Source organism: Micropterus salmoides, unplaced genomic scaffold, assembly GCF_014851395.1.
Source record: "Micropterus salmoides isolate LMB-PRFRI ecotype aquatic unplaced genomic scaffold, ASM1485139v1 Ms_hic_scaffold_22, whole genome shotgun sequence".
Lineage (NCBI taxonomy): Eukaryota > Metazoa > Chordata > Actinopteri > Centrarchiformes > Centrarchidae > Micropterus > Micropterus salmoides.
The window spans coordinates 12,504,039-12,518,401 of NW_024041373.1; the positions used below are offsets into that span (position 1 = coordinate 12,504,039).

General features: G+C 42.7%; 1 protein-coding gene across 3 annotated transcripts in view; it reads left to right on the plus strand.

Annotated features, from left to right (window-relative positions):
- The first annotated feature begins 1,324 nt into the window (after positions 1 to 1,324).
- slc35f3b (solute carrier family 35 member F3b) overlaps positions 1,325 to 14,363 on the plus strand; it is a 52,634-nt gene continuing 39,595 nt past the window's right edge. The window contains exons 1-2 of one of the 3 annotated variants that reach the window (XM_038737525.1): positions 1,327 to 1,565; positions 4,100 to 4,314. In XM_038737525.1, coding sequence (XP_038593453.1) covers positions 1,507 to 1,565; positions 4,100 to 4,314 — 274 coding nt within the window. In that variant the 5' untranslated portion in view covers positions 1,327 to 1,506. Of the gene's footprint in view, positions 1,566 to 2,897; positions 3,181 to 4,099; positions 4,315 to 14,363 lie in introns of those variants that run through there. The other 2 variants (XM_038737527.1, XM_038737526.1) reach the window with 2 other exon arrangements.

Sequence of the window (14,363 nt, forward strand, 5' to 3'; positions counted from 1 at the left end):
CAGAGCCATTGTTAATGTTATAATTAGTGCTCTTGCTCACTATGACAGGTTTAATTGTCTGCTGTGAAAAAGGTCTACTGACAAGTCACTTCAAAAACCTCAGTGCAGTTTCAAAGAGTATTTTTATGCCCTTCACCAGGATCACAGGCTGACAATGTTATCATGGAGGATCATGGTGTGTACATTTTTCTGAAAGAAATGACTTATTATAAAATTATACAATTACTCCATATAATAACAAACAATGAATTTTCTTTTAGATAGATAATCTTATAACTGATCAAATAAAATAAATGTGTGTTTTATGTAATATAATCATTATCATTACCCATGTACAATGAATATCCAAAAGCTTTTTATACATAGTGAAATTCTTGTAAAAAATTACTATAAAGAAAATACGCAAATATAAAAATGGGGAGTAAGGTAGTGCTTTTAAATAACACAATGATAAAATTCGATAAACTGACAAGCTTAGCTGACAACAATATTGATGGCTCCATTCCCATTTAAATGTCCCAGTTACCTATGGCAGTGAGCCAGCATGGACCAGAGCCCGAACATTACTGATTACATCTGTGTGTTTGACAGTCAACATATCTGCTGTGATTAAAGGATATAGAACTTTTTCACAAAAGCAATTTTGACAGTAAAAGCACAGGTGTAACTAATGAAATTAATAATGGGTGGATTCTATTTAGGTGAGTCAGTTCAAGGACCCAAGTACGGTGCATGCTGACTCACTGGAATGACCGGTGCACCGTGGAGCTGAGTCATTGTTAACAGTATTAGTCACACCTTTGCTTTTCCATGAGTTCAAATGTCTCCTGTGAAAAAGTCCAGTTGACCTGGTTTTGTGGAAATTAATTTATCATCAGAAAACTTCAGTAACTTTAATACATTGGTTATTTATTTTCATCAGTTTCTGTGTCTTGTGTGTGTGAAGCATTCTCGCTGTGTTCATTTTATGCTTCTTGGCCTTGAGCTTAGGTTCCCGTTTCATCTCTGATCCTTATTTAGAAAAGAGTGCAGTGCCCTGTAGATTGGGGCAACAATTAAATTGCTATTAGAAAACTGCTGAAGTGGAAGATGGTGTACTGGATCACAGTGAATGACTTATACTAAGACATCAGCACTCCTTTTAAACAAACTGTTTTAATATTTATGGGCTGTGTCTCACAGGACGGGTGTCCGCATTATTTGGTTTTGGCAAAGCAGAAGGTCGAACGGTGAGAATTGATTTGACTTTGGCTGAGCAGTGAAGTTGAGAGGTGCATTGTGCAAGATGAACCTGATCCTCACCTCCCTTAGACTGTCGATGGGAGGCGTTGACCCGCTTATTGATGACTAGACTCCACTTTTTTGCTCGAGTAAGCACAGACCCCCTGAACCGTGTGGATGTGTGAGTTGTGGCTGGTCATTGATTGATGCAAAACCTGTCCTCAAAAAACAGTCCGTGTGCTTCAGCTACTCTCCACAGACAGGAGCTCACAGAATGCCGACGCAATGCAGCGAGTGGACCATGGACCTGGGACCTATGGGCAACACAACCCCATTCATACAAGGTAGAGCTTCACTTTGCCTCACTGTTGGAACTGCATGTACTGCTTAGGTTTATCTAGAGACAGAAGACAACATTTCAGCTGAACTTTGCCAAACTCAATACAAAATGAACATGAAATGTTGGTTTTTCGCTGGGGAATGTCCCCATGCAACACAATTCACTTCATTCACAAACATTTGAATATTTTGTTGGCAGTCAGGACATGAGAGAGGGTGAAAAACCATGTGTACTGTTATTGTTGCACATTTCACAATCCTGAACACAACAGACAAAGACGGTTACTTAATTTAAATTTCCAAGTCAATATAATCACCAACAGTGAACATAATTAGCCCAGTCCTTGAAGCATAACTGATTGAATTTAATCAAATCCCTGTAATTGTCTTTGATTCTTTGGCACTGAACTGAAGCAGCATTTCTATTGTTTAATTTCTGCCTCTGTTCACCCAGAGATTTGAAATGCAGACCCTGCCATTGTTTTGAAGCGGTGGCGGACTCCTAAAGTAAACTTTCAATAATAGTGGCCCATGAGTTGTTGAAAAATCTATAGTGATGGTTGCTGGAAAAAATTGTCTGGTAGCAGCGCTGGTACGTTGCACACCTTGAACAGCATGCACTTGTGCAGTCAGTATTTCTGTGATAATCTGCATGATTAAGGATTCATTCAACTCAGCTAAACAACTTTTCTGCCTTTCCCTTAAGTATTATAACTGATGCATCTGCCTCACATACCCATCCCCTATTTAAGTTTGATAGTCTTTCGAATGCCACCAACCAATACTGTTCTGAGCCACATGTAATTGGCATTTTCAGATTAAAAATAAAACACATTCAGACTTCAAAGTAGGTTATGTGTGTTTTTTAAAATATGTTCATCTTGAGCCAGGCAGACTTGCTGTGCTTGTCTGAACATGACAGTCTGAGGCAAAAGGACCACAAAGAGCCCATTTGTACAGTATGACTGCGGATGATTTGGCTTTACAGGCTATTGATTAATTGAATTTTTCAGCCACAAAGCCACAGAAAAATACATTAGATTGGCAACAAGGGAGGTGCAGATATGTGGTGACTGAGATTCAGGGGCCACCAGGGGTCCTTACGTGGTCCGAGAAGGACAGCAAATACAGTTTTATTTTACATTGTCCCAAAGAAGTGAGAATAACTAAAAGACTCATATTTATATGATCTATAACATCATACCTGATTAACGTCACGTTACTGAAGTGGTGGTTCAGATCCCCCAGGTTAAAAAGATCACAGCTGGTACATTGTATTCTCTGTGTTTTGCAGACAATGATAATTCCAGTCATCCCAGTAGGTGGCGCTGTGGCAGTGCCTCCAGGACCAGGCAGCATCCAGTGCAGAGCGCACCCTTTTATGTTGAAACAGTGTGCGCTGTAGCGGCCAGGCAGGCATATGTTTGTGGGGGTGAGAAGGAGCAGGACGGTGGTACTTGTCTCCGGCAGGCTTGATGAGGATTTAGATTTCGAGTAGTTGCCCAGCTTAGTGGCTTTGAGGATGTACGGTGATGGGGAGGGCACAGTGTGGGACCGGGTCGGACCGCCCCACCGGGACTGTATGTGCTACCTTGGACCTCCTACTACTTTGATGCCGATGTAAGACGTTTAAACTTCTACAAATACACTGCAGCCGAGGGACGGGAGGCTGGCAACACCTGTTGCGCACGTGATTTCAAAGATGCATTATTAAAGTAAAATGACTTTATTGGGTAGAAGTGTTTAAAATATCAAGTACAGCTGTAGAGCCTAAATGTCATGCAATTTAACTAAGTGCCATTAGGCTACCTAAATGATTGTTTGCAGTCAGATTACAATTTAAAAATGAAACGGGCTATGATTAGGATACGGCAGCACAGGGAGACATTTTACACACCGATTTTGGAGGTTAAGTCAAGTTTTGCTTGATGACAGTGCCCCCTGTGCCAAACTATTTTTGGTTGGTAGGCTACATTGGCTTTATTGGTGCAATAGTCAACAATATCTTTGTCGTTTTTTCTCACCAGCTGGACACAGAGTAACAAGTAGGCTACTTATCCAGTATACATCATGAATTGATATTAGATGGCTATATAGGCTGTAGGCTGGCCGCAGTGTTGTGCTCAGCGCCTGTAGCTCCCGGAGCTGTCACAAGTGTTCCCTCTCAGTCTCTACAAATCACACATGATCGATTCATTTGTTTCAAAATCCTATAAGCCCTAAGCCTGTAATAGGAGTTGCAAAGTGCATAGTATACAGCAGTTGCAGGACCAGTCACTTTCGCTTAGTGTCTTTCGCACTGTTGTTGTGCGGATGCAGGGCCACTGAAGGATGATGATTTCTGTACTGTACAAGAGAGGCGCTGCAGGGGCCCGTAACGCCTGTCTCTGTGGAACATACAGCACTGACTTTCCTGGTTTAGCCAAGGAGGAATCGTATCATATCCAGTCATATACAAGGTTTACAGGCTGCCTTTCCCTTTGCCAAGCGACCTCACTTTGTCTTGTAACGCCGCCAAACCCTTGCTCTCTCTTCCCAGCGGGATGCGCAAGTCGCCCGACGTGAGCCCCAGAAGGCTTTCGGATATCAGCCCTCAACTCAGGCAGCTCAAGTACCTGGTGGTGGACGAGGCCATCAAAGAGGACCTCAAGTCCTCCCGCTCAGTTGAGGACATCAACAGCGCATCCATAGAGGAGCGAATATTGCGAATCACCGGCTATTATGGATATCAGCCTTGGAGTGCAAGCTACAAAAGTGAGTCAGTTCACACGCATGGTGCTGTTCACTCATTCAGATTACATTAAAGTGCTGATCACAGAGTAGTGCTTTAGTAAAATGTGCTGTTAAGCATCACTTGCAGGTGCAGCTTGATGGCGTGGTTTAATGGTTAGATGTTTGGGTGGTTGGAGCTGGAGGACTGGGAACACAGGTTCAATAGCTGCATGTGTGAGTAATAATCTCTTCTGACCAATGGCCATGCATTTGCAGGCTTCACGTGGTCACAGAAAGGATGATGGAAATGCATTGTATCAGAGGCACTTTCCACCATGTGAGCCCTCTACCTTGAATCCCCAGCACTCAACTTCTTTTTATACATCCTTTCATCCTCATCCTTTGCATTACCTGCAACTGGTGTTAAAGCAAAGTGCAAGGACTGGTGTGTGTGCTGCACAGTTCAAGAAGAGAGTTAATCTGAATAAGAACATAATGACAGATACACATGGTATTTGCCACTGTGATGCTGCTTAACTTCATCATTATTGTCAATTAATCTAAATTGGCACTAATTGTTAAGGCATCAGTGTTTCTGTTGGTTGCAGCAGACAGTGGAGCTAGTGTTTTCTCCTCTGGAGCTCGTTGAGCTTGGAGCCAGACAGTGGGAATGTTGCTCTGAGCAGTTGATTCTTTGAAGAAAAAAGTTGTCAACGCAGCTTTTATTTTCCTCTCCCATTTCCTTTCTCTCCATCACACTGCAGTACATTTTCATCCTTTTTTGTGGGTAGCATTAAATGCTTGAGCTGCAACTGCTGTTGATCCTGGCTGGATGTCTTGCTTCACTAGCTCTGTGGCTTTATCCAGGAGCTAGCTTGCTGTAGTGATGTCAGGACAAACCACAGTGTTGCCAGTCTTTTGTTCATTTGTTTGTTATTGCTGCTCTGATGTGAATACATTCAGTAGGGTTTTGCTGGCTGATGACATTAAACTTGTAGCTGGTGGAAAAGATTGTAAATTACATATGAGAGACTGCAATATTAAACAGCTGCAAGACTGCTTCAAAATTCAAAGGCATATACCTAACACTGCAGACTTCTCAGGAGCTCCTGTTCAGATCTGAATTTGTCTTCAGTTGTTCTTTCAGTACTGGTGCTGTGACAAGGGAAAGGATAGTGAAATAAGGTGGACCATTACACTGTAGCCTTATTAAATAGGGGTGGCTGTGGTGACCATGACCCAAGAAAAAAATATTTACTATTTTGTGATGCATATTTAAATTTGGTGAAAAATACACAATACTTTATTTTGTCATCTACAGGGCCAAATGAACATACTTACACTATTATATTCTCTGATAGACATAAGTACTTCATATTTTTATTCATGGAATTTAAGTTGGCCTGAAAGGGACTTCTGGTTAGTTGATGGTCACTAATACTGCTGCTAAAATGGATTAACAAATATTGCTATATTATAATATAATATATATAATATTTATTGATGTAAACAGTAATAAATTAAGTTGCCATCTGGAGTTATTGATTTGCCCAGATTACCTAAACGTCAGTCTGAAATCATTATTTTCATGTGCAGGTAGGTAATTTATACACTTCCTCAAGAACAGTTTCCAACTGATTCAAGGAACTCATTATTTCCAATTGCCTAATTATAATAGCTGTTGTGGAATAGACATGTCGGCAAGTTGTTGTGTTTTTAATGAGAGTTAAGGGTCCATTTTCTCAAAAGCACACACACACACACACACGCACTTCACATTAAATTAAATAAATGGTGGGTTTAATTTCAAAACACAATGTCCATGTTGCGAAAAGAGATAAAAAGCAGACACTACTTGAGTTATATAGTGTAGCATGTTCCCTAAAATAGCACTTGGTGGAAGACATGAGCATATACAATATTTCATGTTTTAATGATTCAGTTTGCGTCTGTTCCTAACTAACCCAGCCTAAAGTCAAATTGAAAGTACACCATGTTCCAAATCCATATAGTTCTCTGTTCTGGACGACCTACTGTAGTTGCAGCTTCATGGGGACAGAAGTCCCACTCGTCACACTTAGCACACAATTGCTTGCCATGTGTTGAACAGACTCAGCCCCCCTCCAGCACATGCACAACCTGACTATTCAGGAACCTATGGCAGCTAGAAAGCTGTGGTTAATGGCTAAAAAGTGGAGGGCTGATGCTGAAGGCAGCCAATTTCAAGAGAGGTGGGAGGCTGAGTATTTCTCAGTAGAGTGCAAAGAGATGCCTGTTTGTTTCATTTACCACCAACCTCTCCAAACTGGCACACATGCTCTTTCACACAGGAGTAAGCAGAGTGAGAGGGAAAGTGGAGCTAGTAGTAAGCCATGACTCAGGCTGAGGATGAAAGGTGGCTGTGTAACTCAGATGTTGCGTGACTTAATGGATCGTCTAAATATTCTGTATATGAGACTGCAGGGATCACAAACACGTGGGGTGCAGTAATGGCCCTCAAAAACAACATGAAAACCTTAATTTATCAAACCTGCCTGTGAGTCACTTTCCTTTGTGTGGCATACATTCAAACTCAGAGCAGAAGTAAGCAAGTGTATTGCTTTTGATGTAAGTGAATTACACTGCAAATCTGTCCCTTTCATTACAGGATGCCACAGAGCTACATTCAGGCTGTGTTTAAAATGTTTGGACCTAGCTGTGTGTGCTCCGCTGGCTGCATACCATGCACCCACAGTGTCTTCTCTTTGATTCCTGTCTCAGACTTGTGTGGCATCTCTCTCCTCTCTCTCCCATCCACTGCAATACATTGAGCAACACCTAAAATACCAGTAATCAATTCTCTTCTCAGTGAAAATCCACAAATCATCACATATCACCACCCTAGACAAAGGTTACTGGAAAGAATATACTGAGCTAAAATAAAATAAAAACACTTTTCACTAATTTAGTATTCTTCCATTCTTCTCTTTTCACATAGGGAATCGGAAACTGTAGACATTCATTAGTCAACTTGACTTAAAGTGGAAGAGCAATGGTACTACCAGTGCTGTGGAAATTCTGACGTATTATCCCATTTATGTCCATCTGCCATGGAGGATTACTACTGCTGAATTCAAACAAAATATCATCTTATAAAACGCACCCATGTCATGATTAATAAAACATAAATGAATGTCCTCTTTGCAGACTGATTAGAATTTTGCCCGAGAAGAAATTGAATTTGATATCGTGGGTGCAGGTTAACTCGAGGGAACTCTTTTCCAAAAAAAAGGAGAAAAAGTGAAAACCTTTTTAAATTGGTGTCATCAGTTTTCCCTTTGCCTGTGGAGTCCTCAGGGCACAAGACAGAAAAAAAACCCTTTTGCTTAAATGATACCACTTAAAATCATCTTGAATTGAATGTTTTTGGACATTTAATAAAATATATACTGTATTTACATATGATATGCAAAGACCAAAATAAGGACAAATATTCATGAAAATATAAGTAGGTTATTTTGCTCAGGCTGGTCAGGCTGAAAAGTTAGTTTTACTTTGGATATTCAAGAAATGGCGTTCTCTAAGATTAGTGCTGTCCTTTGCCTGTGAAATTGTCCCTTTAGGTTTGTCAAGTTCCACTGAGAAGTGAAATATTTGTCAGACAAACAGACTTTGTTCTTTTCATAATTTACTTGTGCTATCTATAACAAATGTAACGTCCCCTCTGGTGCAAATTTAGAGCTTCACGAGGCATGAAATGAGGTTGGATACTATTTTGGGCTCAGGGTTTGGGCATGGTAAGACGCAATAGTGGAGCAGGTTGTAGAGAGCCTATTGTACCCATGTACACATTCACAGCTGGCAGTAAAAGGACAGCTGGAAGGGTTGGGCAAGGTAAGGGCTGGCTGTGATTGATGACGAGTCCTTTGAACTCAGCTGGAGCTGTATAGAAAGAAGGTAATAGTTATACGGAAAGGACGGATAAGACGTATACATGGACAAACCCAGCTTGCATACAGGCACAGTTGCAAAATTGTTCAAACAACTGGAGCTCTTTCCTAGAATCTTTATTTGACACTGGTGTTCAGCAGTTAATGAGTGAAACATACCAGACATCAATAGACCAGAATGCAATGGAGTTACAAAATGTGTGTGTGAAGAGTGCACCTCACACTTTTTCCTCACATAGACAGCTAACAGCATAACAGCTGTTGTTCACACTTTTAGATATAATCCACACCTGAGTGTGACAAGCTTGAATATGCTGTCTGAAGCCTGGGAAATGCACTCTGGGAAATGTAGTCAAGCTCTTGTTCAAATAGACGTAAATGAGGGAGCTTGAAGAAAGTTTCCATGAAATAAGTCCCAGGCTGATGATCGGTAACAATGTTATTTACACGATGGTCTGTAAATGGTGCATAATAAGATTAACATTGCTACACATAAACACAATCCCAGGTTTCTGTTTAAAACTGTGGATCCGCTGGTAAACCCAACCCCTCCTTGTGCCTCAGCTGGAAGTAATGATGACTGTGAATTGTTTTTATCTTATTTTACCAATAAGGTGGTGTTAGTCAGAGCCTCTATTACCCCCACGGCCTCTTACTCAGAGGTCCCTCACCAGCAACAAGAGAGTTTTAACCAGTTTTATCCCACCGACTTGTCTGAGCTTTTACAGTATTTAGTTTTTAACAGTATCACAAATCAGAGCGTCCTCTAGCCCACTTGATGTAATACCTACAAAGTTTTTACTGAAAGTAATGGATTCTGTTGGGCCCCATTTGATCTCTGTTTTTAACAGCTCCCTATCTACTGGTTGTGTCCCCGATTATTTTAAAACGGCTTGCGTGAACCCACTTTAAAAAAAAACTGGTTTAGATCCCTCCCTCCCTCCCACATAATTTTAGACCAATTTCAAAACTGCCTTTTATTGCAAAGATTCTAGAAAGAATTGTGTCCAAACAGCTGCTCACTGTACTGGAAAATAACAAAATATTTGAAAAGTTTCAGTCTGGTTTCAGGAAGTACCACAGCACTGAGACTGCCCTGCTTAAAGTCCCCAATGACCTTTAATGTCTGCTGATGATGGCATGTGCTCAGTTCTGGTACTCCTGGACCTTAGCGCTGCTTTTGACACCATTGATCACAACATCGTTAGACAGACTGAGGCACTGGGTGGGGATCTCTGGTACTGCCTTAGAATGGTTTTCATCCTACCTGTCAAATAGGAAGTTTTGCGTGTCTGTAAACAACTATGTTTCTTCGTTCTGTCCAGTTAAATATGGTGTGCCTCAGGGGTCGGTCTTAGGACCCATGTTGTTTTCCTTGTATCTGCTTCCCCTTGGACATATTATCCATAAACATGGCATTTTTTTTTCATATTTATGCTGATGACACACAAATGTACTTGCCCTTCAGATGCACAGATCCTGGAATGCTGAGTTCACTTAACAACTGCCTTTGTGAAATTAAAAAATGGATGTCAAATAATTTCCTCCAGCTGAACTCAGCCAAAACAGAAATCCTGGTCATCGGGTCCCAGCAGATGGCAAAACAAATACTGCCATCTGCTGGTTCCCTAGTAAATCACATTAAGCCTGTGGCAAAGAACCTTGGTGTCTGGTTTGATAGTAATTTAAATTTCAAGCAGCACACCACAAAGCTTGTTCAATCATGTTTTTATCAACTTAGAAATATAGCAAAAATTCGATCTATGTTAACTTTTAAGGACACCGAGACCATTTTACACGCCTTCATCTCATCACGCCTGAATTATTGCAACAGCCTTTTTTTTTTTTTTTTTTTTTCTTTATTATTTATTTAATTATGTATTGATTTGTCACCGGGCCGGACAGGGGGGCAGACACGGGGATGGGGGGGCACAAACAGACAGCACAGAGAAAGGACAACACCTGTAAGAGAAGGGGGAAAGGGGGATGGAGGGTGGGGACAACAGGGAAAGCTGTGGGAAACACCAATTGCAGAAAGCAACGAAACCTGCAATAGAACAGAGAGGGGGGCTTGGGGAGGAGAAAAACAACAACAACAAACAAACAAAAAAAACAATAAAAATAATAATAATAGTAAAAGACAACCAGCCGAACAGCAGCAATAAACAGCTGACATATTAAGACAACTAAGAGAACAATGAAAACAAGAAACAGTCACACACACTAAATAAGCAACACAAAACAGCCACGAGAGCTGGAATAATAATTAATTTAAATAAGTAACTGAAAGAAAGGCATCAGGAATAGTTCTACCAGGGACAACCTAAGTTTGTTTGTGTCTGTGTGTGTCTGTGTGCGTGTGGGTGAATGTGTCTGTATGTGTGTGTGTGTACATGTGTGTGCGCATAAGCCTGTAAAAGAATGTAGTTGTTAGTGAGAGTGGGGCGCCACGACTGTAATAGGCAGGCAAGAACCCCAGTAGCCAATAGGGGTGGGAGAAAGAAAAAGAATAAATCAAAAAAAAAAACAACAAAGACTCCTAGATGCACCGCGATGCAAACGCAGAAGACCCCGACCCAAATGCCAGTTGACAACGTAATGCCGACGGAACGCAAAAAGCGTAACCCGCGGAAGAGCAGCGCCTGGACCGACCGCGGCGCGCACACAACATAGTCCAGTGGCTCCCCCCCATCCAGCACCCCACCGCCGCGCAGCAAACAACCAAAATGCCCAAATGCCACGCAATCATCAACACCAATGCACAAGTGACGAGCCCAACGCGCACACTGCGCAAGCACGGCAACACCCATGCCCAGCTGCTGGGCACGACAGCGAAAGCCAGCGGAGAGAAACACCAGCAGCAAGTCCCAGCCCGGCAGCAAGTCCCAGCCCGGCAGCAAACGCGCCGCACAGGTCACCGTGCACCCGCCAATAAAAGTCCACCGTCCCCCCAACCGCCGGAAAAAACTAAGGCCGCCGGCGCCAGCCGACATCCCCCATGCCCAGCGCGCCCCCCGGCTGCCATGCAACACCAGCCAAACCAGCAACGAGGCAAAATCAACTAGCTCAGCTGCATGCCACCAACAACCCACCCACCCGTCAAGGGCCGAGAACTCCAGGCACAAACCCAGAACAAACCGGAGCACAGCCCTGCCCCGCACCCACACTGCACATCCCGAAAACTAACTATATACCTCAGTATCCAGAGGGGTCCAACAACTGGCCGACAGAGAAATGGGCAAGCATGGATCCGAGGCCAACGAAGCAAAACAGGGACGCAAACAGGTCCCTCCAAGCCAACGAGGAGATGCCTCCCCCGTACTCCAATGCACAAACTAAACGCCCAGCAGCCATCCAGAGACCCTGCCCAGGGAAAAAGTATAATGCATCAAGATGCATCGACAATCGCCCCACAATCCCACTGCATCCCCCCCCAGTCAAGCACCCCCAAGGAGGAGCACCAAAACCTACCCCAACAACACCGGTCATGCGCCCCAGAGACTCCCGAATGCCTCCACCGTGAGAGAGCTGGCAGGGGGAAGCAGCGGGAGCCTCAACTCTGCCAAAGAGGGCCCAGGCGAGGAGAGGAGACAACGGGCCCCCAGGCCCAGGGACACACCACCCGCCCAGAAATGAGCAAAGGCCACAAGCCCGAGTCCGCAGAACCCTAGGCCAAGGGCGGGCCCTCAGGGGTAGGACATGAGGCCAATGAGAATCTCCCCCACTCCTTCAACCCCTCTGCCTGCCTCTGTAAATGTATTGTTTTGTGTTGGATGCATGTCATGGATTGTGAAGTGTTGTATGGTGGAGTAAAGATAAGGTGTGTGGTAACTAAGGTGCAACTAAAATTGGAGGGTAGTTGTGACACAGGCACCCCACAACTGTCAGGTAGTGGAGCCTCCCATCGTGCCCCTCCCACCCCCCAAGCCCTCTGTGTCTAATGTGTAATTAAAATTGAGGGGCAGGCAGTGAGGGAGGAAGAAGTGCGAGGCCGCAATAAAGCAGCCCCACCCCCCAAACGCCCTGCAGGCTGCCCGCCCCCCAGGGTCCTAAGGGTGTATGTTATGAGACATGACCAAAGGGGGAAAGGTGAAGGAGGTCATAGGGAGGCTAGAAGACCAGATTCCTGACTGGCCCCATCATTTATTCAGTCCCGTCCCCCACCCCCCTAAGCAGGAGGACACCAGGTCCCTCCAGCCCAGGGCTTATAGCAAGAGCCCCTCTAGCACCGGCAGCACCCCAGAGTCAGCGACAACCCCGCCCATGTCCAACAGCCTTTTAACTTGTTTAACCCAAAAATCTACTGATCGACTCCAGACTGTCGAGAACTCAGCTGCCAGGATTTTAACCAGAACAAACAAATATGACCACTTCATCCCTATTTTAGCTTCATTACACTGGCTCCCAGTATGTTTTAGAATTGACTTTAAATTTTATTGATCACTTTTAAAGCTCTTCATGGCCTCTCGCCTTGTTATATTTCTGACCTTTTAGTCCCATATGCACCAGCACATTCCTTGAGATCCTCGGGCAGAGGTCTGTTGTCTGTTCCAGAGTCTCGACTGAAAACTAAAGGGGACAGAGCGTTTGCTGTCAGGGCCCCGAGGCTCTGGAACAGCCTGCCCGAGGAAATCAAGTCGGCTGAGTCAGTGAACTCTTTTAAGTCCCTTCTTAAAACCTTTCCCGATCTTATTTGACTTGATTTTATCCCTTTTATTTTATTCTATTTTACTTGTTTTATATTTATCTTAAACGTGTATTTTAGTCTTTTCAATGTTTTCTTGCTTTTATCTTGTATTGTTTTTGTATTATTGTCTTTTGGGTATTATTGTCTTTACACTGTTAAAGCACTTTGTAACTTGTTTTTGAAAAGTGCTCTACAAATAAAGATTATTATTATATTATTATTACTGGCACTTCAGTTCATTTGTCACAGCCAAACAGACAAATAAATTGATTCATTGGGTATAAAAAATTTATTTCTCTGTGTGAAGTGGAAGTTTCACGGTGTGTATTAGACTAGAAAGGAAACCCCTCCAACCTTGATCAACTTCCTCCACATCTGCAGCCCATATTCGAGCCAAGCGACTGCACCCACAGAACAGACACACGTCTTGTCATGTAGGTTGATGTCCAGCCAAGGGGCAAAATCATCTTACGTATGTACACGGAGTCACTGTGCACATGAACTCTCATGGAGTCATCCACAAAGAGACAGAGCAAAAAGCAATAAAAGAAATTGAGGCAACAGCAGTACAGTATTTAGGTAAACTATTAATTTCCCCACAGAGATTCATCTCTATAATGTCCTTCTTTCTTTATGCATACATGTTAAGAATGCTACATGTGATGTGCATAACATACAAAACAAAATCATATACTCAGAGGACTTGGTCATCATTATATATTTTAAAATTTAATGTAAAAAGGTTATATTTTGGGTAAATATCAAATTCAAATGGGATTATTTAGACATACAGTCCTTTTCCACTTGTGGGTATTTATGTATCAATAACTGTGGAGTCTTACTTATAACCAGAGGCACTGAGGCATCGTCTCTGTAGGAGTATGAGTACTGAACAGCAAATTATCTTCCCTCAGCTCTCAGTCTCAGGCAACCAGAGGTACTGGTAAGCCAGCAACGAAAGGAACAAGCTAACAGGAGACATTTCTTTTGGGCACAAAAGTAACAATATTCAGTGATGTACTGAGCATACTGGCCCAGTAGGAATTTAACAGGAAAAATTTTTTATTTGGTTCAACATGTTTAAAGATAAATAAAAATAATTTATGTTTTGGAGAGCAAGGTTGGAGTGTTGCCATGTCTTGCAGGAAGAAAGGTTACAAGTGTAGTGGCACCCAAATCACTGGAATTTCTGAGTTCAATAAGTCCTTAAATAATTTCCCAGTTTTTAAAAGACACTGTTTGAGCTGAACATTTATAGTTTCCTGTTCTGTCCAAGTGGTGCAAGTGAGGCTGATCTGAACAAGTGTATTTTAGGCTTTTTTTTACTCCGGAACAGTAGAAGCAGCTTCTGTTGCGTAACATCTCATCTATAATTTAGAGGGATGCATAGATCATCACACACCTGCTCCTGAAGTCTCCCTTGTGCCCAGTGGACTGCAGGAGCTGCAAATGAGCCATACTGCTTTGAAGAAGAA